Below are 27,736 nucleotides of genomic sequence, written 5' to 3' on the forward strand. Positions count from 1 at the left end.
TCTTTTGAATCAATATTGATAACTCACTAGTGGGCTGGAGAACTTGCTCAAAATGAGTTACACTTGAACTTTTTCACTCTTCTCATCTCGTGATTAGTGATTATATATAGTGATATTGAGCACGTATCCTTTCTCGTCTAATAAATGACAAAGGAGATTATCAATTTTATGTATCAACGGACTCGACTTATATAATGATTCAGAGAATATGTGTTGAAAATTTAAAGTTGATTGATGAAAACAATCGAAAGTTACTGTCGAACATACACACAAACCTACTAACGGATAACGACTCGAACCTCAAGTCAAAAGTAAGAACTCGCTACGCTCGTTAAATCATCTACCTCCATCCTACACAGTTGAATTAATTTTCTATTAAATGTGCTAGAAATAGTTAACACCCCAATGTTTCCAAGGAAAGAGAAGGTAGTTATAATTCTTTAAATTTGTAGACTCCTTTCGAATTTTGTTTAAGAGCTATTTTAAATCTACCTTTAAAACTGAAATCAACCTTTTGATGTAACACATTCAGAATAACACCTCTTTTTGTCTGAATGGAACAATTGTCAGGTAGCACAAATCAGTTAGAGAACTAGCAAGTTGACCCTCATTGGCAGGTTGTTAGTTGGCGGTGGCTGCCACTTGACTAGCAGAGCACGATTTTCCGAATGTATTTCAGTCACGTGATGAAACCAAGCTCCCCCTCCCCCTCGAGACCACCGCGTTCGGCTGGAAATCTCGCCTAATCGCATTCAAATTAGGCGCGTGTTGGGGTATAGTGGTGGGGTTGGAATGGGGGGGGGGGTTAGATGAGCGACGAATATTCATGTTGAACGCATCCGATCGCCTATGATGCTGCTGATGTCGATGCTGATGATGTCACCACGGCTGGTGGATGGTTGAGGATCACACACAGAATTATGCGCATTATTAAACAACTAACAGCTTTTCTTGTCCTCTTGCCTAGTCTGATTCTGGATTCGGCTCCACTACTTCATTCCACTTCTTATCTTTCTGCTAGTTTGTCTCCTCCCCTTATCCTCTTTCTGTTAATTCTCTCTTTCCACTGTCTACTACTCTTCTTGCTATTTCCTCTCTTCCTTCCAATTCTGCTACTTTTTCTCTTTCTCTCCCTCCTCATAATAATCTCCAGTTGCTCTTATCCCTCTCGCGCTCTCTCTTTCTCGCTCCTCATGATAATCTTCATGTTTTCTTATTCCTCTCTCTCCCCCCTCTCGTCTATTTCCTTCATTTGTCCAATATGGCTCCTACATTTAATTTGTTGTAATTATAGTCCTTCGGCAGTCTTTTTTTCGAAACATATCCCTATAGGCCATTCAGATCCCCCTCTCTACTCACTCATTCCATCATATGAATTTACCCATTTCATCATAAGAACTTTTCTGATACTTTTATGACATATGGTTATTTTTTTAGAGGTTTACTTCGCCTAGACTGCTCACTTTTCACTCAATTCGTTTCATATTTAATGATAATAATTTGAAGATGGGAATTCACTACTCATAGATCTGTCCAATCCGTCTACAAGAATTTTGGTATACCACTTTATAAACTCGAGCTTTAAGAAAATTACTTATTCTCCAATATAATGAAGCAACACGTTACTTAGGATACCAGTTTGCTGCTAATAATGTTGTTATGAGTGGTGTCGCATCTAATACCATTCATACTGTGGTAATCAGCCGATGGGAGTAAATTTAGAACATCACAATTTTCGTACTCCAATCCTATGGAACTCCAATCCTGACAAGCAGAAGAATAATCAAGGTAACATTTCAAACATCACTGGTGGATTGATGGATGAATTCGGCCAAATGCCTGGCAACTCGCATCCATTGTGTCCCACTTCACCCTTCTCGTCAATATCATCATCAACTATTCAAGTGAACCTCGTGAATAACACCCAAATCATGATTTGTGATTCACGAGTATGCTGCCATTGTATGACATCTCCCTCACTCTTACTCTTGTTCTGTTACATTTACCATCCTCCTCTTCCTTCTCCTCCTCCCCCTTCTCCTCTTCTCCTCTTCTTCTCTTCTTCTTCAATCTCCTTCTACTTCTCCTCCTCACCATATTCCGTCCCTTCATTATTGTTACTCATATTCACTTTTCATCCTCCTGCAAATTTCTTCCTCCATTTCCTCCTACTCCTTCTCATTCCATAATATAATATAATTATATTATAATATCATAATATTCATATATTACATCATATTATAATAATATAATATCATTTCATAATATAATTTTCAATTTCCTCCCGCTTCCTTTCTTTTCCTCCTTGATTTCGTACTCCTTATTTTATATAATATTTATTCTCCTCCTGCCTTTTCTATTCTCTTCCTTTCTTTCTACACTCATCTTTATACCAGTTTCCTACTCATCTGCTCTTCCTCCTCCCTTTCTTTACTCATCCTTTTTCTCATTTTCCGACTCATCTCTCTCTTCCTCCTCACTCTCCTGCCGGTTAAGTTTTTATGGGAAGCTAATCTAAGCATACTTGACCGAAAATGGGCATTGTCATGTTGTTAGTTTTTCTGTTTTGTTTTCAAGACAACTACCATATTCTATCATAGATTTTTCTCAATAATAATAATTTTTTGCCAAAATTAATACATGTTAACATTTCATAATACATAAAGTATAAAAGCATTCTATCAATACCTTAGAGATAATTCGATAATGGAAATCAAATTTAAAACATAAGAAAATTAAAAAAACAAAACAACTTAAATACACTACTGTATTTATTTTTCGAATTGTATATCATCTTCATTTTGTTGAATATTTTTCTATATTCAAATCCTTAGAGTTCATTGCTGATTGTTATGATGAGAATTTGAATGTAATTTCTATGGATGAATTATTTAATCTAATAAGATCTTCCTCCACTCCAAATTCTCTATATCCTTTTTTTCTCTTACTCCATTCCCGGCATTTTCCCCCTTTTCCATTTTCATCTCTTTATCGACATCTATTTCCATTACCTCACCTACTTACTACTTCTCTCAACAACACTGCTTCCTCCCCCACTTATTTTGTCATTCTCGTCCTTCCCGACCTCCTAATACTAAATACTCCACCTCTTTCTCTTGCTTACTCCTTTCACCTCTTTCTCCTGCTACTCCTTCTCTCCCTCTTCCTCGTCTTCCTCTTCAAAAAATCTATACTCTGGCAACATCCATTACAAATAACCAATTTTTATTCATTCTCATGAAACTGAATTTGAGAACATAAATGTCCATCATTATTTGAAAAGGATACCTCACCATATCCTTCCTATCATCACCACGTAAAGGGTCAAGTATTAGGGAAATGGGCTTGAATTTAGGCTACAAGGTGGTATGAGTAATAGATTGCAACTCAGATAGACTTCAGTCTCCTCGTTCGCCTTTTTCATCCCTTCTCCGTCTCCCTCTTTCCCAATTCCTTTTCCTCCTGCACCTTCTACTCCTCCTCCTCCTCCTACTTCTTTTCCTCCTCCTACTCCTCTTCTCTTCACCATCGTACTAGTAGGATCAAAGTACGAATAGGGTCGACCCTGACAATATTTCATCCGGTCTGACTGATTGTTTTGAAATCGGACGCGTTTACGGAATTGCGATCTCTGTATAACGAGCAACGAGCTCATTAACCCGACCTCCATGCATGGCAGTCATCCGATACGCTGCTGCTATGTCGAATCTCGAATGTAGCGAGCATCCATCTCTCGAAGGCTCATCTTGCTCGTGAGCACCCACATCACTGTTATCAACGCATTTCAACCTTATGAAAATTTTCCTTCAACCATGCTATTTATATTTATTCAGCGTCTCACGTCACGTCAAAAGCCCACACACTGAGCTCAGAGCTTACTTCTTACGAGCATTCTGATGATTTTTCTCTTCGTAACACATCGCGCATGCTGCTCATCAAGATCATATTATTTATCTTGTGTGTAAATTTATTTTCCTGAACAACTCATCAAATGAATTCTCTGTATGAGAATACTATAGTACATGTTACAACACAATGCAAAAAGTAGTTCAATTTGATCATTATTTTATTCCTGAGACGTGGGTTCCAAAATCGATGAAGTCAACCACCATCAATGTAGAATAGTAGGAAAATTGTTCTTATAAGGACTAGAATCACTCGAACATAAATTGAACTGATTTCTATTCATCAACTCTATCAATTTTACGATACCAGAAATTTTACAACAATTGCATTTCAACATGCTACAGTGAGATTCACGGTATAAAGTGAGTGGAATTGATAGGCCTACATGATTGCCTATTTCCTGTATGTCAGTGGGAATGATAGGACAACAGAGTTGCCAATTTCCTGTTACGACAGATTTAGATTTTGGATAACTATGATTCCAGTTATTCCGGTATATATAGGCTATATCTGATATAATATGAGTCATCTTGAGACTCATTATATTTATTTCATATTACTTTTTATGTATTATTCAAAATATAAAGAGTGTGGTTTTTCATCCAATAAATTTGAATTGAACTGATTAAAACATAAATTTTCTTGATTGAAATCTTCATAAAGAAATTATTATAATTCATACTTTAATTTATGGAAACTGTCGGAGTCTGTTCCAATCATCAAAATTCCTAGCACTGTGTATTTGTGAAAGATGAATTAATTCGCTCAACGGTTTCATGTTTAGTTGATTGCAAGTTGCGGTGTCAATAATTGATTGTGTGGTTGGCAGGTTTCGTGCTGAACGAATTCATCAAACACTGGGAGCCAGCCAAGTTCGAGACCAGTGAGACGCTCGCTCAACACCATCGATTCAGGCGCTCGGCCTCCGCCACATCCGCCCTCCAGCAGCCACTTCGCATCAATTTCACCTCGCACCACAGGTAAGCACTAACTAATTGTCTCCTCCTTGTCTTAGTGCGACTGCTGCCTGTCTCGTTGTGAACTGTGTACTATCGGGTTATTGGAGTTGGTCAGTCTGGTTTTAGTATGTAGCCAGGGAAATACAGGAATTTGAAGAAAAATGTACAGGGAGAAAATGCCTATTTGGAGCATTAAATACAAGTGTTCGAGGATTACAGGCAACGCTCAAAATTGTTCTCAATAATATCATCTAAAGTTTGGATTGAACTCATAACAGAAGTTAATTCCCAAGAAATAGGAGAATAATTCAATGTTGGAAATTACAAATTAGTAGAGTCTATCTACTCTCTCTTAGAGAGATTACTTATCAAAAGCTAATTTTATATTATATAAGCAGGTAACCCGTGCTCGGCAAGGGTCTAATTAAAAACTTGACCTACTGAAATCTCGAAGAATTCAAAATAGACCTATAACCATCCTCGGTAAATAGCGCAAAATTTAAAGTTAATCAGTCCATTAGTTCAGACGTGATGATGCGTCATTCGTGAGTTTGCTATCCCATACGTGTTCTACCCTTTATTATAATTATTATAGATGAAAAGATTCCGTGGAAAGCCAAAATTACGAAAGCAGAAAAAAGGAAATGTATATAGGACTGTAGAACAATTATTGTATTAAAGATTCTTATCTAAAGACGAAAAAGAAGGATATTCTATAATTAGAAGAAAGAATCGGCTTATACATGTAGGGCATAGGAAATTCACGAATGACGCATCATCACGTCTGACCTACTGAACTGATTAAATTGAAATTTTGCATATAGATTTTAATTTACCGAGAATGTATATAGGCCTATTTTCAATTGTTCAAGATTTCAGTTTGTCAAGATTTTAATTAGACCCTCGCGGTGCACGGGTTTCCTACCAGTCAAAACTTAAATTTCAAATGGAACTGCGTCTAAAACGAAATGCCTTGAGACGGAAATGTTCTTTATTGAACTTGAAAATTTCTTTATTATTTGAACTCGAAAATTTAGAATGGTGACAATTTTATCACAAACCGTACCGTGTACTATCTATCTGATTGCTATTGCTTAGTGTTAATATTGTTAATATCTTTGTTTATTTGAATGAGGGTTCAGAGTAGGAAGCGATCCGTAGTGTACAAACTAGAGTTCAAATCAAAAGAGACTCCCGGTAACATAATTATATGAGTTTCAATCAGAATTTGGAGGATATTTTGGGATACTTCTTTCGACACTTTTTGTGGATACTTTAATAAGAATGTTCCAAAATTGAATGATACAATTCTTATAATTGTTACGCTCAAATTTAGAAGAGAGGAAGATTTCAATAGCGATTTCATGAATCTATTCCATTTGATTCACTCTTCATTGGATATGTGATGGCAGGTAACATTTGAGCTCGTCAGACCAGAATGTTATAACAGCCAATTTGTGAGAGAAGTCAAGGAGTATCAATTTGCAAATACGTTTTCCTTCCAATGCTTTGCATAGCCCAAATTTTCAAATTTCACGATTCACCTATTTCATTAGAATATTGTAGGTGAGTTTCAAGTGCATTGATTTGCAATAGATCTTTCCATAGACAGAAAACAACTAAAAAAGTTCTCAATTTTTGTGTATTATACTTGAAATTAGTGTTGAGAAAACCGTATCATTTGCGAGTAAACAATAAATTTATTGTCACAATTTAGTAACACGTTTAGAAATATAAATCAACAAGTTGACTACAACATACAGTATGAACTAGAAGAAGGATAAGTTTTCCTTCTGTTGTACTGTTTGACTACTGTTCTACTCTTGTTCTAAACCTGTTGTACGTCTCCTGAAGTTAATATAAATACGCTTAATACATGATTAAAATAAATAGATTAGGTACTTTCTAGGTCAGTTGACATCAAGAACTAGTTAGTGTAGGAGCTATTCTAATTTCCGCGGTTTTCCTCAACTACAGTCTCTGTGAAAGCTATACTTTCAGTAGTCTCTAATTTACTAGAATGACGATTACTCACAGACAGTTTACATGTAACGGATTCGACTTCACAGTTTAGAGGCCTCTACTTTGCAGTGTTTATCAAAGACTATACGGCACTCATAGCAGAACATGACTGAGGTGTATTCTGAGTCACTTCTCTACTCATACTCAAGCTCACGGCTGAGCTAGTGAGTGTGACACTGTTTATTCTGCTTATCGAAGCGCAACATTTCACAAACAAGTCGACTTCTTTCTGTCGCTCAATGCTGCTGCGCTTAGAAACGTCGCGTCAGGCTGACATTTCTGAGCCGCGTTTCTGTGAAGTGGAGACGGATTGAACGCGGCTTGTCTAAAGCGCATGCGCAAATTACTCGCTTTGTTGACAGATTGGCGCATCTTATTGCAAGAAGCCGGCTAATGATAGCGGTTGGTGAATAATTGTCATCGTGAGACTAATCTAAGCACCTGAAACTGGTTCAGGAGTTCACTGTGGGTTTTTGCTATGACAGGAGAAAGGTGGATGAGGAAATATGGGCAGGGAAGAGATAACAGAGTTGTCTAATAGGAATAGAGATAGAAAGTCAATATTAACATAGAGCTGAATTTGGTGGTGAAGAATGCAATGCCAACATGGGTTGAGCTAAATTTAGCTGTAAAGCAGAATAGAAATCTATCGAATAACATGAATGGTCAAGGTTAAATGGGATGGTAGATTGTTCAATGTAAATAATGATAGTAGTGATAGCCGTGATTGAGAATACAGTATAAATAAAAATTCATTTATTGACATGAGGGCATTTCACAACATGTCGTCAATGTTAAAAGTTAGAACAATATCCGATAGAATAAACTGTATATTTAACACGAAATTCTCTACATTAAATACTTTTACAAACAATGAAATACATAATATTATTCACGTTTTTATACACCTCTGCGAAAAGCATATTGGTAAGTTAGTAGGGACGAGTGAGAAGGGTATTTTTGATAATTCAGAACATCAGAGAATGTAGGGATTTGAAAGAGAAAGAGGAAGACAACGTATCTTGTAAATGGGTTGAAATATCCTCTCCACTAATTAGATCCTTCAAATATAACATAGATATTCAGTGGGATAATTTCAACTGCAGTGATGGATAAGTAAACTACTGTGCATAGAATAGCATGAAACGTTTTAAAATTAGTTTTCCTCTTTGATTTCTTACTATTCGCTCAATTGACCAATTCATTCAATTCATTCATTATTACCATGCACTTTATATGGGATCTTCATTAATTGATGTTATTTTTCAATTTGAATAGCAAAGCATTCCAATTAGTAGCAGAAAGTCCCATAAATTTTGCCCATATAATTTGAAAAGTGCGGCTCCAAAACCAGAGAATATCATCCAATGGAGCAGAAGAAAGAAGTGAAATGAATTTTTTGCTGTGCCAATTTGTTTTTTCCCTTCAGAGGAGAGAAAGGAAGAAGAAAACTGAAGATCTTGAATAAGAAATTAATAGCTGTTACAAGGGTTGGCTCAACTCCTTGATTGCTGTTTCAAATTCTACTCTACTGCCATTTAACCACCCTACCCCCACCCCCACCATCAGTGTGCCCATCATTACAAGAAGGAACGCAGCCCAAAATTAAAACTACATCTAGAACTTTTCAGTGCCATTTTTGATCATTTATAATGGTCTTCTTTTCTCTCCTCTCTCTCCTTTCCCTTCCCTTCTTACCTTTTATTCCTTTCCTCTTTTTACCCCTCGCACATTCCCCTATTTTTATCCGAGTCTTCAGCCCTCCAAGATCTCCCAGAAATTCATAATTGATGTGATTCCACCCGTTAAACTCTCGCTATGTTCGCTCTATAACTTCATAAAACGATTTTAAATTGAACAAGTTTTCCCGTTCATCAATTTTCAATGTGTTGCATATTTTAGCTCAAGTGGTTCGCTTTTTAGAATACCACAAAATATGTTTTAATCCATGAATTAAAGATGATACCGTGCTGGTACGGTAATTTAGTGAGCTAATTGCTATTTGTTCCATACATTTAAAAAGTGAACAACTTCAATACTATGAGGGTTGCCTAAAAGGTTGTTGCTAGTTGATACTGGTATATCAAATACATTTGACATTTAAGTTGTGGTGTGTTTTTCATTAAGTTAATTTGAATCAGATGCACCTCCTTTTACAATCAGCTCTCTCTAGTAACCAACTTTCAATTACTTCAAAGAGGGATGATATTTTAAATTTAAATTAGAAAGTTTTTAACAAATATTGTTCACGTTAAAAATTCATCAAATATAATTCCGAATGAAAAATCTTTGACTTTCAGACTCCTTGAATTCATTCAAACGAATACATTTAAAAAAATTGAAAAAATAGTAAATTTTTTAATTACTAAAATGAATAAGAAGCTATTTCATGAATAGTACAGATCCGCATCAATGTTTTCTCCAATTTTCTTGTGTAGAATGTTTTGATTCAGAGTGGGCGTATACCACTATTGAGAATCAGACTCTATTGTCCAATGAGAATTTGATTTCCTTGTTGAACATAAAAATGATTATTCCATGCATTACATGTAACAACAATGAATACCTTTAAATAAACAACTTATCTTCAAGAGAATAAATAATAATAAATCATTAACAATAATTTGAACCTTTAATTGAATATTGAATTAGATTAGATTAGATATCTCCAAGAGTGGAATGGATAACCCTCTATTCCTTCCATATTCTTTTAAAAAATTTCAAGGAAATTCACAAATTTATTATACAGAGAATTATTCAGATTTTGAAGTATTCAGAGGTTAACTAGAATGACATTTTGGGAATTTATGAGATTAATGTGGTACCATTAAGTTATGCTGAATCAACTCTTAGAATATTTGTATCCATCTGCCTGAAAAATACGCTCCTTAATAAAGTTAAAAATGCAGAAACAGAAATAATTGGTTGCCATGTATATGAGTTGTTACTGCAGAGACGTTATGGTACTTCAGCAGGCCCTAATAAAGGGAATGTCCATGCCCCCCCCCCTTCAATATCCAAACATCATGGACAGCGGCTGATATTGAGCAATAAACGTAACATTGAGACCCTCATCGTGTTACAGGCATTAGCAAAAATAAACGGTTCATCCGAATTGCCTCCTATTAGTGCCATGTTGAGGCGGCTTTAATTAAGCTAGGGATTCCCCGGACATGTACCGTGGTAAGTATGCTCTTTAGAGTATACTGGTAACTATAGTACGTTTGTTCTGGATCTTCCTTATTCACTCTTTCATTCCTTGGCATTCTCACTTTTTCATTTGGACCTTCTTTTTTGACCTTTGTACACTCATTATGTTTACATTCACCTCTATATACATTGCACTGTTTCAACACTTTAGTGACAAGAGACAATGGGTGGAGTGAAGAGCAAATTCTAGGGTAGGACTACAAGACACTATTTACTTCAATAAGATTCACTTTAAAGTGTTAGCATTCCTTTCAAATAGCATCAATGCTTCCATCGAACCTATATTGTCATTTCAAGTTAATCTCACTATAGAGGAATACTACTGAATTGGGGAATATCTGTAGAACACGATAAAGTAGGCCTTCAGTAGGCAACACAGTAGAGTAACCAATAGAGGTGGCCATCTTGAAAGAGACCCCTTGTCATTGAACTTGTCATTTGACTCTTATCTAACACTATCGCTCAAACGGTGAATACAAGATACACTATAAGGTGACTATTAACAATATTTTATTCACTATCAACAACTATCAGCTATCTCTACTCGGTATACTAACAATATTGAAGCAATGTCGATCAAGACGCATCAATAAAGTATATCAGCAATGAGAATATTGCATTTTAAAGTGTCAAAGAGTCAACACCTATGGTATGATTTCTCATTTTCTCTAAAAAGAAGCTGTAAAGCTATAGAATCCAAAAGTTAGACTACTAATGAAAACATTTGGAGTAGCCATCTCTCACTATTGACAGTCAATTCCAAAGATATTATACTCCGATTTGTTCCTTGAATGCATTAGAACTATAGAACAGACCATTCATAGAACGACTGAGAAAGGTAGTCTTAAACTAGCGAAGTCACATAGGTATAGCACGCGTCCCGTAGCTTTGCCTCCCTGACTTTGAAACTATATACAAAGTATATGCAAGGTATTGCTCGCGGGGTGTTATTCCTACTTTAAAAAAAACATACGCTCCAGAGTATCTATATCCCTAGATGGAGGAAGCTCCCTACAGATGTTTCATGTTTTTGAACGGGTAGTATTGTAGTCTAGTTGCTCTACGCCGATAGGCAAAGCTACAGGACCCGTACTGTAATAGCATACAACAAAGTACTTATCATACAGAGTATGGGAACCCTTCAATAAGTTGGAGACTGTTGTAGATATAATACTGTAACTTTCAGGTCAAGTAATTGGTCAAATACTCTACCTTTTGACGTACAACTGAATTTCAAACCCTCATAAGGGAGTGACTTAGAGATTGTAACTCGAATATTTTAAATGTAAACACCCATTGCGTGGTACATCATTTTAAATGCCTTTTTAAAGCAAGATAGATGATGGCATCGATTAAAATGTTCTATGATACTTGTATCCAAAATGGCGGCTGATTGAAGTTTTAGTTTTTAAAGAGATGAGGGGGTTGTAACTCGAATATTTTGAATTAAAACACCCATTGTAGGACACGTCATTCAAAACGAGAAAGAGGATATTCCACCATATCGGATAAAAGTATCATAGAACATTTTTATCGATGTCATCTTACTCGTTTTAGAAATGCCTTAAAAATGATGTACCAGTCAATGGGTGTTAATATTTGAAATATTTGAGCTACAACCCCTCATTTTCTTAAAAACTAAAACTTCAATCAGCCGCCATTTTGGATACAAGTATCATAGAACATTTTTATCGATGCCATCTTTCTTGTTTTTAAAAGGCCTTTAAAATGATTCACAAAACAATGGGTGTTTACTTATAAATTTTTGAGTTACAATCCCTAAGTCACCTCCTTATTAGGGGTTGAGATTCAGTTGTACGTCAAAAGGTAGAGTATTTGACCAATAACTTATCCTGAAAGTTACAGTATTAGGTCTACAACAGTCTCCAATTTATTGAAGGGTTCCCATACATATGACTCACTCTGTATAGTGAGAATCTTTCAAAACTTGCAGCATTGGGTGAATGAGGATCATTGATATTGTTTATGTGGAAAGCTGACAGTTTGTAGTGAATCTCACTATACACATGATTAACACCTATGTGTTGTAGTTAAAACATATTCTATACGAATTCTCAAACCTCTTCTTATTCCTATGTAGAGAGAGGTTCTCCTCATCCTCTTAACTCTTCTTCTCTCCTAATTCTCTGTTAGAGCTTGCTTTGTAGATGTTCATACACCTGGTTTATTACTCTTGCAGTCTAATCCCTACTTGCTGGAGTTGCGCCTTAATGTGCTTAATATAATTTATGCCAAGCCTAGGCCACCCCACAGGTATTACTACGCAGCATCCTATTTTCCCATCTTACTTTCGTACAGAATGTGCACTGGAATGTGTGTGTATACTTGATGACTAATGAGAGGTCTTGCAGGGTTCAGCTCAAGTTACCAACAGGAATTATTATTTACTGTTGGGAATCGGGATTGTGTTAGCTAAACTGAGAACGAAAATTTAATAATTAGGAATGAAAAATCACATTTATATATTTTTATATAGTTCAATTGATTCTATGATCAGATCATTTAGTTGAATTTATGATGTTAAAGAATCAAGGTGACAGCCTATCTTATCACTTTCAAAGAGAGTTCTCTAAATTAAGGTTTTTCTTTGGGAATTTTTGTGAGAAATGTTAGAATTAAGAAAACGTCAATAATGGCTTGTGATGAGTCCTCATTTTGAAATAGTAATGTAACTGTGAATGTTTAGCATTGCTTCTGTGGCTTCTCGTTCACATCAACAAGATATCAACAATATATTGCAATCACAAAGATAAATTGAAATTCTATTTAAAAGTGTTAATCTACTCACAATACATAGGCCTATGTATCAGCCTTCACTCGACGCTATCAAGTACTTTACTACATTATGTAGGAATCACTCATAACTTCTACGTTTTTGCTCTTTATAAAAATCTGGTGTGGCGCACTCACACAACTTTCCTTGCCGTTATGAAAATTGATCACCTGACGCTAGTGTACCTGCGCATCACAAGTCTACTATTCAAAGATCCGAGCCAGCTGGTGACAGGACAATAACGCTAGATACACACGAGATCTGCTATCTCTTCATAGTGAATGATTTAATAGAATCAACAGTTGCCAACAGTTTGCAATTGGATAATCACATTTTCTCAAATTTCAAGTTTATTTTCAATTTTAGGTGAAAATGTTACTGGACATAAATTGAAGAGATTTTCATGCTCAATATTTTTCACTCGATTTTTTTTGTTTAAATTATATCTGAGACCTGATAATTGGAAATCTAAAATCAAACTTTGCATAGATGGGGCGGAGCTCCTGGAATTTTTACAGATATGCGACTTGTGGCAGTTGATAGAGCTTATCAATGACTATTTGAGATATAAATTTGATCAAAATCGTTGGAGCCGTTTTTGAGAAAACCGCCAAAAACCTTGTTTTTGACAACATTTTCGCCATTTTAGCCGCCATCTTGAATTGCATTTGATCGAAATTGTTCGTGTCGGATCCTTATATTGTAAGGACTTCAAGTTCCAAATTTCAAGTCATTCCGTTAATTGGGAGATGGGATATCGTGTACACAGACGCACATACACTCACACACACACACACACACACACACACACACACACACACACACACACACACACACACACACACACACACACACACACACACACACACACACACACACACACACACACACACACACACACACACACACACACACACACACACACATACAGACCAATACCCAAAAACCACTTTTTTGGACTCAGGGGACCTAGAAACATATAGAAATTTAGAAATTGGGGTACCTTAATTTTTTTCGGAAAGCAATATTTTCCTTACCTATGGTAATAGGGCAAGGAAAGTAAAAACGGTTTACTAGGGTGTTAGACAATGAAGATTGATGTCAAGTCTTCCTAGAACAAAAATCTCATATAATTTCTCGATCGAATAATTGTAATAACTGTATCATAGAAGTTAGTAAACAATATATGTTTTCCCTTGGATGTTTCAGTGAAATTCCAAGTAGCAATAATTACAAAGCAGACTCTCACGAACAATATTAAATAATAATGCATTGTAATTCTATCATTTAACCCAGTGAAGAGTACAGTTTGTGGAAATAATGATAAACGCAATATCAACCTATCATGATTTTGACAAGTACCAGGTTGTTACTTCTTCGAAAATCTCTTCACTGTTGTATCCTGTAATAATATTCATGCAGAATGTTATTAATCATGTAATATTATTATCCTATTATAACTCAGACAATCGGGGATGCTGTATAGCTATCAAGAATCGTTCTACTAGTAATTCAATTCGGGAAATTTGAGTAGGCTTTCGAATTCAACAGACTTTGTGAATCTGAGGGAAATATTATGTTTCATTAGAACTAGAAATTTGTTTCCACGAACCGGATTAATTTTATCCACGAACATGGGAATAATTTTGATCTTTTCCTGATAACTTAATGACAAATAACACTTCTTGGAATTCAAATCACTGGCATTGTTGAATGCTCTGCTTTTTTGAGTGAATAATGATGTTACAAGTTTCATTGAATTTGATTCAACAGAAAGGCAGATAATGTGATGCTTTGAGTAAATGGAAACAATACGTTACAATGTACTCCTACACACTGTGAAACAATATTGTTCAAAAGCTTTGATCACTGGTTGAGTAGAAAAACGTTACATGGAGGATTCTTATTTCTGAATTCTGTGTAACAGAGATGGACAATATTATAGTACCTGAAAGAAAGCTTTTAAATAGAGACTGTGCCAGATTTCTGAAATCTAGGAATTGTGTTCAATTCATCGCATAGATTCCATTCAAATCGCATTCAATTGCTTGCGATCGGATAGAACGCTATATGAATATTTACAATATGGATGGAATTGCAAGAAACTAAGGATGAACGATTTTTGAGCAGATGAAATTCTACAATATTGTAGCTCTCTATCAGTTCTGAGAACTGAGAGAATAATAACGTTGTTCGATTCCATGAATTGAATCGATACTTGTGTAATCCAGAAATGATTCCATTCAAATTTGAAAAATAAGTACATTTTCATACTATAAATTTATAAAATGATATCTTTGTAACGTCGACATAGCCTTCAATCAATTTGAACTTGTGCTGCTTTGCGAAAAACTGAGAACTTATAATGGAAAACAACTCTTGAGAACATGAATTTCCTTTGTTGAACTATAAATTAATACATTAGACTTCATTGTGAACAATATAACTTCTGGAGTATGAAATTAATATTTCAATTTGATGAATGGAGCGACGATTCGTAATATTGTTGAATAGAATATGAACCTTATAGTTTTTCTATGGTTTGAGAGCTTTCCATGCGTGTCTGCGTAGTTGTTAAGAACTTTCCACACGCTTATTACTTCACGTTTTCACGTCGTTCGTCATAAACGAAGCAATAAGAAATGCAATGGAAAATGAGCTAGCTGTTTGAAAATGCGCCTGACTTGTTTATGGGGCCACCGCGTTTCATTTCATTCAGTTGCATGCAATAAAACGATTTGTAATGAGAAACTTACTTGTGAACTGCTGTGTTCTCGCTGGGGTTGTTTCAACTGTATCATCTTCGTCTAAAACTCCTCCAAACAAATTGAATAATATCTGCACTATTATTATATAATATTACTTTTTACGTATTATTTGTACTAATATTCACGACTTGTATACTTGACTGAGTCTGCATGAAAAAGTGTTACTATAGCTTTTACTAAGCTTTTTTTATTTTTTTATACTTACTACACTCTAGTATAAGTAGTTTTACTATACTTTTTATATATCTCAACTGTCATGTTCGAGAACCGCTATGCCCAACTGACAAATATGGCTGATGTATCTTATTTGAGAACTTCTAAAATATCTGTGTGTTATCGCAAGTTGTTCTACAAGAATTCATTATACTTCCTAACCCAATATTATGGTGATTAGTTTTGTAGAAGAATTTCAATACATAAAAATGACATCTTTACAACAGCACGATATACAATATGAAGGAGTCCTCATGATCTGTTTCTAAATTTTTATGAAATCAATTTAAAAAAAGAAGGATTAATAGTTGATAATAAATTGGACATGTTATTCATTATCAAACTACAATATCAATACAATATATTTGGGTCAATCCTATAGTTTTTTTCCCGATCATATTCATATGATTTGTAATTGTATCCATAGTTAAATAAATAATTCAGTCTATTGGAGATGTTCAAATGCAGTGTCTTGGAGTTTGACCAGTAAGATGTGTATTATTCATTGAATGTGCATCCAAATCTTCAACCAGTTATCAGTAGTATCAACTCTACAAATTCTGGAAATGATTTTGTTCAATTAATACTGTTGCTCCTAATCTACAGCACACTCACATATATCATCATTACAGGCATACGAATAGGAGGCACTTCAACCAGCAATCGTAATACGATGCTCTCTTGCTTTGGGATGCTCCGCAAACCCTTTTCATAACCCTTAGTTTGGCCTCCCTAAACATTACACTTGACCTTTCTGAAGGTACACTCGCCTTCTGTATTAATATTAGGGCATAATATGTATTCTTCTATCAAGCCACGTTGTTTTGGAACACATTGTGTATATACGATGTTGGTTTCATATTCTAGATGGATATCGTGTGTTGAGAATGTTAGAGAGAAAGAGAGAGCGTGATAGAGGGAGAGAGAAGAAGCAAATCGGCCACAAACACGGCTCCTGAGAGAAATTAGGGCCAAGATGCATAGGCCTAATGTTTGGGTTAATTTCAATTTCGCTGCTTAATTAAGCCAGAAGGTTGTGCTGCCTCTACAGGCGTCACGTGCAAAAGGCGGCTGCACTAACGATGCGCGAGAGAGTAGAGGGCCAACGGTGGTGAGAGGAGCTCAGAGTAGTGAAGAGCATAGAGTGGCTTCTTAGCTGCCGGCAGTTGGATGCTGGAGGCTTCAACTTTGAAGCTGCAACTTGTATGCCTTCTTGGTCGTACACACACACATGTTCCTATGTGTAATTAGGGTAAAGTTTGCAAGCAGTTGGGAGCCGTGTGTGTGATTGGGCAACTGAATGCATGTGTAGGTGGTTGCGAATCATGTGTAGGATCGACTTTTTACCATTCTTCCAAAGTACATTAGAGTTTGTATTATTGTGTGAATGCAGTGTGCTTTGAATGTGGGTTGAACTCTTTGTTCAAAGCAAGAGCTACCTTTCTCTGTAGAGAGGTATCTTTTGAGTAAAATGCGGCTGTATCTGCCAATCCTTAAAATGAATTCAAATGTATCTTTAGAGTATGAAATGTAATTTACTAGTTGTAAAGTATATCTATTTGTCTTTTCATTCAACTATTAGATTACAGTGAATCAAATTACTATTAGAATATCTAGTGACTATTTGAAATTTTATTATTATTATATTTTTTTTGTGTGAAGCCACACATTCTGAGCAGTGCTCAAGTGGCACACAACATGTCATTTCAAGAATGGAGTTACATGAATGCTCTAAAACACTCCTCAAAGTGATTCTTTGAGGATCATTCAATTAGTACAAATGTCACATTTCTTATAAATTTTGTTCTATCGTTAGGTACATTGAATGCAACAAAAAGTTAAATTACTTCCAAAATTCATTAATGTCAAAAACCATACTCCATTCACTTTTACCTAAATTCATTGAATTTATCCTTCAAATATTATTACTCTTTGATCACTCCACTCAAATGATCAAATTATCTGACTCCAGTTCAAATAATCGTCCACTCAACTTGCCCTAGCCTCATCGTTGAAGAGGAGCACCAACTGGTGAATTATTGAAAATATAATTCTGTTAGTGCACATTCTGTTTCCAAATTCAAGGCTTTGTACAAGTGGATGAGAGGCAGATAGAATATGCAGATGTATGTCTCTAAATGTATTCTAGAATAGAGAATTACAGCCACTCAACCGAAGCAGTTAAACACCAAGCTTCAGTAGCAACAGCTAGAGATAAAAATAAGTTGCAAAAAGATTGAGATGAAAATGAAGCAGGAGATGAAGATGGAGATGAAGAAGATATAAAGATGGAGATGAAAAAGAAGAAGAAGAAGAGGAAGAGGAAGAAGAAGAAAAAGTAGAGAAAGACGAGAAATAAGAAGAAGAATAAACACTAGGGGTTTAAGTAGCATCGAAGGAAGCTAATCCCGATTGTGAAGTTCTCTGCTCTTTGTGCAAATTACTGGTACCTAGCAGAAGCAGAAGCAGCAAGTTGATGTTTCAGGTGTTATTTGCATTGTGCTCGTTTATTATGTTAATGCAGTGTGTTGTTGGCTGGCCTGCATGGTTTGGCCTGGCCTGGTCTGGCCCAAATCTAATTCTTCACTCACTGCTTGCTCACTCACAACTTGTGTATGGCAGGCAAATTGGAGTGCTGCGCTCCGTCTTGAGAATCTTCTGCTTATCTTTGGAAGAAGTTTGCTGATCAGTCATTCGTTGCTGTGTCTCTGGAAAACACCTCGATGCAGGCTTCTGGTCTGAGTGGATTTTTCATAACTGGGAAGAAAATTCTTCTCAAGGAGAGGTGAAAATTCAAATTGACTTTCATGCCAGAACTCACGTATTTAAGAATTTCAAAACAAAATTTGAATTCAAACCATCTAAATTCAAAATTTATAGTTTCAATGTTTATTTTGGACTAAAATTTCATAAAAATTGTTCACGTGAAATTCTAACCTTATCTTGGACTTTGTCACTTATAAATTTGGAAGAAAAATAGCACAAGGGGACTATCTTATTATTTTATCTTTCAATGTTATTACATTAGTGTCATTTGCATTTTAAATAATAATAATAAAATAATAATTCATCACTTAATTAACTCAGTAAATGGAACATTCTACTACCATCTTATATTTCATTTAATGTTGATGTTGTTGAGTCTAATAATCATTCCTAATAATCAGGCCTAGGCCAATAAGAAAAGTTACTGGAGTTTTCAAGCTGTCTTTTGTCTATTTTCATGTTCAAGATTTGGAGTAGTGGAGTACATAGAGTAAAAAGTATTGGATCAGATTATGAAGAAGTACAATGCAACAAGAGTAAAACAGGGAATCTCCTGAAACTTCTCTTATGTTAGAGACCATTACAAACCATTATGTTAACCATCACAAATTATGGTTATGTCCAAATTCATACTCAATTCACAGACTTCGTAATAGTAAAAGCTGAAAGTAATACACTAAATAAATAAAATATTTCTCTCATAAAACATGAATGGTATCTTGATTAAGCAGCTTTAGTATAAAATAGTATATAGTAGTCAAGTATGATCCCAGTAGTGATCAGCAACTATAGTGTCTGATTACAGTTGAATGTTCACGTTTAAAAGGAAATCTGATTCACATACGTTGAGTCATTCTTTCATAATCAATATTACATCTTCAAATAATGTATTTCCGTATGTAACAGCATTGGAATTTGCTTGAAAATGATAACGCATGTTTCAGTGCGGGAATGACGTTAAATGACGATCCTTCTCACATCAACTTTTCTTTGAAATTACTCGTGGGCAACATTAGGTGCTGTTTCGGAAACTTCACGCATAGAGATAAGGACAACATCGTTTGTGGAGACATTTTTCCTCTCGTCGAAATGGTGCAATGGAGCTTCACGTTTCATTGGTGCGATTTCTACTTTACTTGTTAGTCATATGAAACTACATCAAGGGAGCAACGCTTCCGCACTAATAATTCTAGAATTCTACAATTTCATAACTAAATTGGAGCATCGTAGATTTACTGGATGAATTCTTATGGGTGACATCTTCTGAATATTGCAAGCCCAGTAATTTTATGGGTTCTATTCATTGTTTGTTCATTAATACCTTCAATCAGTACAGATTTTGAGATTCATGATTCATGGGATTCTTCCTAATCAAACAATTCAATTTCAAAGAGGATTGAGCCAATTGGACTTTTTTCTTCCTCTATCATATCCTCTCCCTACTTATTTTCCTCAAATTCCAGTGAATCGAAGCCTTTTATCATTTTTCTAGTCCTTGGATATCAAAAAAATAACAATAATTGCGAAAGCATCACCCTTCTTTCTTTTTCTGGACGTCGGTTTATATCGTTTGAGTTTATTCTCTTCAATCAAGTGCTTCCATGATTTTTGTATTGTCTGTGACAATAAATAATATAATACATCTAGAGTTGTTTACTATCTAGAGTTGAAATTGACGTTTGAGTAGAACTTTGAAAACTGAGAAAATTTTATATTTCGGAAAAGTCGTTTCGTTATTTATCATGATAATTGATTAGCAATAATGTTATGAATAATTTTTATATTACTTTCAATATAGAAATATATCTCAATGATAACTTTTTAGTGAGGGCTACTCTTATCTATCAGCAAATAAAAATCCAAGTAAGTCCATCGTTTATTAGAAACTTTCATTCACAACATGTTCCAACATATCAATGACATTTATAAGTGAGTTAAAATGGCTTTAATATGATGAAACATGTTGTGAATGAAAGTTTTCAATGAAGGGTACTTCATTTTTTTATTTCTTGATAAATATGTCTCACTATGTCACTCAGCACTTCCATAGAACTGTTGAAAAAGAAATGTTGGAGGTATAGAGCGAAATTTCCGTTGACATCATTTATATCAATTGCAAATAAAGAAGAAAACATCGACGCCGTCCGTTGCATTTCATTTCTGGCAATCGGTGAAAATTGGGGACCGTCGAAATGCTGGCGATAGTCCGGCTGTCACTCGAAAGACCGAAATCCGAAGGCAAAGAAACGTAGGTAATCCGAACAGATGTCGACCGACACCCCCCCCCCGCCCGTTCATACGAACTGTTGGCGTATTCATGGTTCGGATTGGCCGTCATTTGTGTAGCAATCGACGCACATTGTGACGTCGACGCGTGTCGCGACGTGACGCCTTTCAAAGCGAACAGCTATCCACGTGACATGTTCATCTTTTTACAATCTCTTTCATTTGAATCTCCTTTGTCACTCTAATTCTGTAGCTATCACTCCGTCTTGCTCTCTCTCATTCTCTCTTTCTTGCTCACTATACTGTTCCTATCTACTTTTCATTCCCATTCTCTCCTCTTCCTTCGTTTCTCTATTTTCTCGTCCTGTTCCTCATCTTATTCCTTTTATGCATCCGTATCATTTTCTCTCTTCAATTTTCTCATCTCATTCTAGTTTCTAATTTTCATCATTATATTTCTGTCCCTTCATCTATTCTGCGTTCTTTTCCTTGTTCTTCTCCTCTTATTTTTCTTTCTTGATTGTTCTTTCTTTTCTTCCCCTAATCTCACCGCTGTATGTACTTTCTTCCTCTCTTCTTTATAGGTGCGCACAAACACGCGGTTTTCTGGCGCCACGAGCATGTATAATCCACTTTTACATCAGCTGATGCCATTCTTATTATATCTGTGACTGTATCTCACTGTACCTGTACAAATACAGATATAATAAGCATAGCATCAGCTGATTAACAGTGGAATGAGCGTGTTTCTGGCATATAAGTCTCTACGTACCTCATCAGTCTCTACGTACCTCATTATTTTTTTCTCATCACGTAATTCACATATTTTTCACACCTTGTATCTTGAATTTCATTTCAAACTATTTTCATCCTCATCTCACGAATGCTTTAGTTTTAGTTTTTATTCTTAATTTTTCCGTATTTTTATTCATACTCGTAATATCCTTTCCCGATCATATTTCTTCTATTTATTCATTTCCATAGTTTATCAATTATCCCTTCTATTCTAACCATAAAATTAGTCACCATCTTTTTCCTTTGATACTTCAACTCTCTTGAAATCTGACCTCATGGCTCTCAAATTCATAAGTTGAGGACAAAAATCATATCCATTCCACAGACCATTCCACAATTATCCTTTCTATTCTAACCATAAAATTAGTCACCATCTTTTTCCTTTGATACTTCAACTCTCTTGAAATCTGACCTCATGGCTCTCAAATTCATAAGTTGAGGACAAAAATCATATCCATTCCACAAGACTCGAACAAGAACGTTTTTTATACTATATTAAGATTGATTCAACTGCACATCAGAAGTCTTTCCATGAATGTAACTGTCTAATTAGACTAATAATAAATTCAGCTTCCTGTGATCTTTCGTCGTTATGAATCACGTTTACAACTTATCTGAATCAGTATTGAATTTTGATCAAAACAAATTTGAATGTAATACAAAAATCAAAGAGTCAATGTGATGAGAAATGTTAGAAACCGTCTGGAGCGGTTGTAGAATGGTCAGCTTTTCTGATCCAATTAACGAGACATTTCCCGATTGAACAAACAACATCAACAAGTTTTCGTTTAGTGGCGATTCAGCTGAAGGCTGACTTGATAAAGCTTAACAAAACGCTGCTGCCACATTTGCCTCCTTCTCAGTCAGGCTGGCCAACATTCCAGTCACGTGGACGACTTCTGTTTGTGAAGGTGGCTGCTGATTGAACAAAGAGAAGACCGGCACATTGAGATCGAGAGAGAGAGAAAGAGAGAGAAAGAGAAGAGGGATTGAGAAAATAAGAGAGAATGACTGAGTTAGTGAGTTGGTCACAGAGTGAGTAAGTGTGTGAGTGAGTGATTGAGAGAGCGATAATGAAAAGGAGACAGAATGAACATGAGTGAGGAGACAGACGGATTGAGAGAAGGGATGGAGGTGTGAGGGTGGGAGAAAGAGGTGAGGGAGCAATTGTGTGTGGTAATAAAAGAGATGGGAAATGTCTCTTACAATGATACGACATGATAAGAGGTGCAGATGGTTTTTGAAATAGTAACGAAAATACATAGAAGGAAAGACATGACCATCGACCAGGAGGTAGTGAGGGGCCGAGTGGTACTAATAGTGACGAGAGAAGTGAGTGAGGAATAGCGAAGAATAAGTAGGGGATTCGAGAATAGTTTAAATGACTTATGAAATATTTATATGGCATATAAATATTAAAACTTAATACTTATATTTGAGAATTAGAGAAAAAGCTTCAAATATATAATATAATGAGCGTAGAATGAAGAATGGAAGGATTTATGTTCCATGTTTCATAAAGCGAGCCTTTTTACTCAATTACTTGAATTGACTCAATTTATAGAAACCTATAATGGGAAAGGAACAGTTTTTGGCCCTGTATACATCACTATGAGGGTTACCAGAATACTTCAAAGGAGAGTTGAAAAATAGAAGGAGAAAAACACGAAAAAATGTGAAAAGCTAGATCAGATGGGAAGTGAGTGACAACTCTTCTCGTTTGCAAGAAAGTTGATGGAGAAGAAGCGGACGTGATTAAAAGAGGAAATAAATAATCTCAAAATAGAATCTCTATTCTCCGCGAAAATCAAATCCATTATCGTACAATCGGAAAATTTGATTGGAAGTTTGGTTGGGCTGCCATCGGAGTGTGCATTAGCCCGTTAAATGTGGCTCGAATTTCGTTGCTCTTGTTCTTGTCTCGGCCGGAAAGAGCCTCAGGCCGAATCGACCGAGAGTGGTTATAGCAATTTACTGAGTAATTAAGTCTGCCGCCAGGAGTTCCACCATTCGCCATGTTCTACAATTAAATTTTCAACAGTGCCTTCAAAATATTGGTTATACCAGCCCGCAGTACATGGACGGTGACCTCCAAGTTAGTTCTGGAAACTGACACGGGAGCGCTGTAACAGCGAGTGTGTGCTCCAATGTTGGAAGTAAAAGTTTTGAAGTTTATTATGGGGTAGTTTTCGTTGGCTCCCTACAAATCTGGAGATTTTGTGCTGTTACTGGCGATTGGAGTTCAAATGTTTGGTAATTCACTCCCTGTAAGAGAAATGTTATTATTTATTTCATCATGAAGGAATTGTTAACTGATATCTTTATACCAAATGACCTTGGTTTAGTCTCTTTCAAGTTGTCACTATTGTTAGGCATCCTAAATTTAGCATTGATGAGTGTTGGAATAAAAATGTTTGCTTTTGATACTAGTAGCTCTGTGAACAGTAGACCTCACGCAGTTTTCTCATCCATGAGTATCCGATGTCACCTGTTTTAAAATAATGTTAACAAACTCAGTTCACGTTTGAATTTATATTCCATATGATAATTCATCCAGTTGCATGATAATCTTTCCATCTCATGAAAATAAATTTTTTACAGCAGCTTTAGTGTTGATTGTGAAATCTCCATTTTTGCAACAATAGACAAATTGACAAAGGAATTTGTAGGGAATGTTTTAAAAACAATTTTTGACTTTGCAGCTTTGTTAAGACTAGTTAGGAGAAGAACATATCAAAAGTCCCCATTCGTAACTCATGTGTTAAGGGGATGAGGGTGGTTTGAATGTTGCATTTTTCAGTGTTTTGCTCCCACGCTCATATCTTGAAAAAAAAATCGTTCAAACGAAATAACTATTCAAAAATGAAGCGGTATAAATTCACTACACATTTGTTCAGTGGAATTTTGTGATATTCCCAACAGTTCCCGAGATATTCGCTCTTGAAGGTGTATAGTTGTCAAAATGGCAGGTTTTTATCCAATGTTTTGCTCTTTCAGGGTATCCAATGTTTTGCTCTTTCAGGGCTTATAACTCTCCAACAATGCATCGTAAAAATTCATGCTTATCGAAGGTTTGTAGAGCATTGAATTCTCTTAGAAATTATGTATTATTTCACTATTCCAAGTTTTCCTTTCATTGTTATAGCAGCTTCAATTGGGGGGGGGGGGTGAAATTTTCATTGCTGCAACAGGTGTCAACTCAGCGGTCCCACACCTTCAAAAAAGGGAATAAAGATGCGTACTTTTGGTATGTTCACCTACTAACTAGTCCAAATTAAGCTGGGAAGTCAATAATTGTTCCACATACACCCCTTCAAATGCCATTGTCAAACGATAAATTGTTGCAGCAATGAAAATTTCACCCCCCAAACTGAAGCTGCTATAACAAGAAAGGAAAACTTGGAATAGGGAAATTCCTGATAAGAAATAGATGAGCCCTGAAAGATCAAAACATTGGATAAAAACCTGTTATTTTAACAATATTACACATCTTCAAGAGCGAATATCTCGGGAACTGTTGGGAATATCACAAAATTCCACTCAACATAAAGTGTAGAGAATTTTTATTTTGGAATAGTTAGTTATGTCGGTTGAATGCAATCTGTCTATTGTTGCAAAAATGGAGATTTCACAATCAACACTAAAGCTGCTGCAAAAATGGTACCTTTGAACCACCCCCACCCCCTTATCTAAGGGGGTAGGGGTGGGGACTTATGATATGTTCACCTCCCTACCACCCTTAACAGAACTGTGGGGTCAAAAATTGTCTTCCAAACTTTTCCCCCTATACCCTTTTTTGAGCATTCATTGCCTGGACTAGAGGCCATGATTCTGTTTTGGAGTTTGAAATTGATAGAAAACATTTTTTAATCTGATGATTAAAATTGTTAAAATTAACAAATATTATTGAAAATAAATTAATTTCTAAAATCATGAAAAGTGAGAAATGAAGTTTGTAGGAAATCAGCATTATGGTAGTTTATTTTGTTAATTTTAACACACCGATTTTTCGCCAACACGACAACACAGAATGTTCTCTGATGGGTTGATTGGATTGGAGAATCGATGGCAGCCAGACCTGATAACAGCGTTCACACTCACATTCCGGGACGGCACGTCACGGTACTATAGGACAGGAAGCTCTATGTTTATTTAGGATTTTTTCTAGACATTTTAAATTGATAAATTATTTATTAATTTTTGAGAAAACATAACAGCAGGTCATTACAACTTACTAAGCGCGAGGTCTACTTTCCAAAGAACTACTAGTAGAAATAGACATGGCTTCTCCAGAACATCTGTGTAATCTACTTTTCAGCTGATTGATTATGAATAATTCTATAGTATGATTAATCCTATCTTCAGAGTAAATTATATAAAAAGTGATATCAGAGTATGAAGGAATTACTTTTCTTTTCATATTATCCTTAAAATGCAAAATTTCATAAAAACCTTGTGTATGCATCGACGCGCAGTTGAAAAAGGAATATTCCTGCCAAATCTCATCGAATTCTATCAACGCGTTTGGCCGTAATCGCGTTACATACAGACAGCCTAATGAAAATTCGAGTTAAAACATAGACCTCACTACGCTCGGTCAATAATCGTATAGAGAGATTGATAAGAATATATAAAATTACAATTTATGGAACTTTTATACTGATGCGGTTCTCCTAATATTAGTGATATTTTTTCCAACTGTTACAATAAACGAACAATTCTTCACTGGAAGAATCACTTTGGCTCCACCGTTCAAAAAGTAAGATTTCTATTGATCAGTTGACTCTATACCAATATCAATAAATTATTTCCTATTATGTATCTACAACTCTTATTTGAGATTTGAAACTGAGAAAACGAGATTATCTCCGAACACATGGGTCCTGTTCAACGAACATAGTCGGACACTAACAAACTTGAAATCTGAAAACCTAGTCCCAATCCTTTCCACTTCTCCTCCAGAACATCTCTGTAGATTCGGAATTATTTTTTCCAACAAATTCGACCTGTCATATTTATTTGCAATGGATGTGTTGCTGTTATTGATGTATTCTCTCACTTCTATTAACTTTTTGAATCGTCAGTGTTTTAAATTTCAATATCATAGAGGAAAGCTAACATAAAGTATCTGAAAATATAGCTTAAGGTACTATACAGCAAACAAACAGTGAACAGTCACCATACGATACTTGGTTTCAGGGAATTTCACACATAAAACGCCGTCACACGCATTGGTGTTTGTTTTTGGCCAGCATTGTCAGCATTGGCGCATATTGCATGCGAATAGATTGATTAGCATGGGACGGCGATGGATGTCACATGTTTGGGGAACTGTTGGCCCCAATACAAACAAAGCACATCACAACCGTTGTCACCAAAAACAACCACAAATTGCGCATTTTTCCATGCCAACGCTACATACATTGTTTGCTATCAATAGCGTTGATTTCGCAATTTTGGTCCCAAATGCAAGTCGACAGAATTCACAACATATTTTTACGATCAGCAGGATTCGCGAGATTTTACATTTTTGTTTTGGTTTATTGAGATTTGGTTGTAATGTTTGTCAACTTTTGAATTTTTTTCTCATCAGCGTGATACTTTCAGTCTGTTCGATTGTTCATTGTTTTTCCATATAATAGTAATTGGGCTAGGAATCCTTCTAAAGCTGGGTTTACACCAATTAAACTTCTAAATAAACTTATAGATTCTATTTGATTGAACGGAACTTTACAAACACATATGTTCATCATGTGTATGATAAGTTATATTCAATATAATAGAATCTGTAAGGATTAAGTTAATATTATTTTGTTAATAACTTCGATGTTAACGCAGCTTAAAAGTTCCAACAATATTTAATAACCCATAATTATCGTATTGTGTATGTCTGTGTATTAACTTCTCACAAGGAATAGTTCACGTATGGAAACTTTCTTTTAGAACTGAACTGCTTTCCTGTTAAGCTTATTCTAATATAAATATTTTTTTACAGGTTAGTTCAATGTTTCACACGGATGTCCCAATATCAAGATATGTGAGTAGTGCATGTATTCCATCTGCTTCTATTGTGTAAG

The 27,736-nt window shown here is 35.5% G+C and overlaps 1 protein-coding gene across 2 annotated transcripts in view; it reads left to right on the forward strand.

Moving 5' to 3' along the window:
* Window positions 1-27,736, forward strand: part of LOC111054136 (disintegrin and metalloproteinase domain-containing protein 10) — a 334,035-nt gene that overhangs the window by 146,965 nt on the left and 159,334 nt on the right. For both annotated transcript variants that reach the window (XM_039434382.1, XM_039434381.1), the window contains exon 2: window positions 4,736-4,886. In XM_039434382.1, coding sequence (XP_039290316.1) covers window positions 4,736-4,886 — 151 coding nt within the window. The remainder of the gene's footprint in view (window positions 1-4,735; window positions 4,887-27,736) is intronic.

Source organism: Nilaparvata lugens, chromosome 8, assembly GCF_014356525.2.
Source record: "Nilaparvata lugens isolate BPH chromosome 8, ASM1435652v1, whole genome shotgun sequence".
Lineage (NCBI taxonomy): Eukaryota > Metazoa > Arthropoda > Insecta > Hemiptera > Delphacidae > Nilaparvata > Nilaparvata lugens.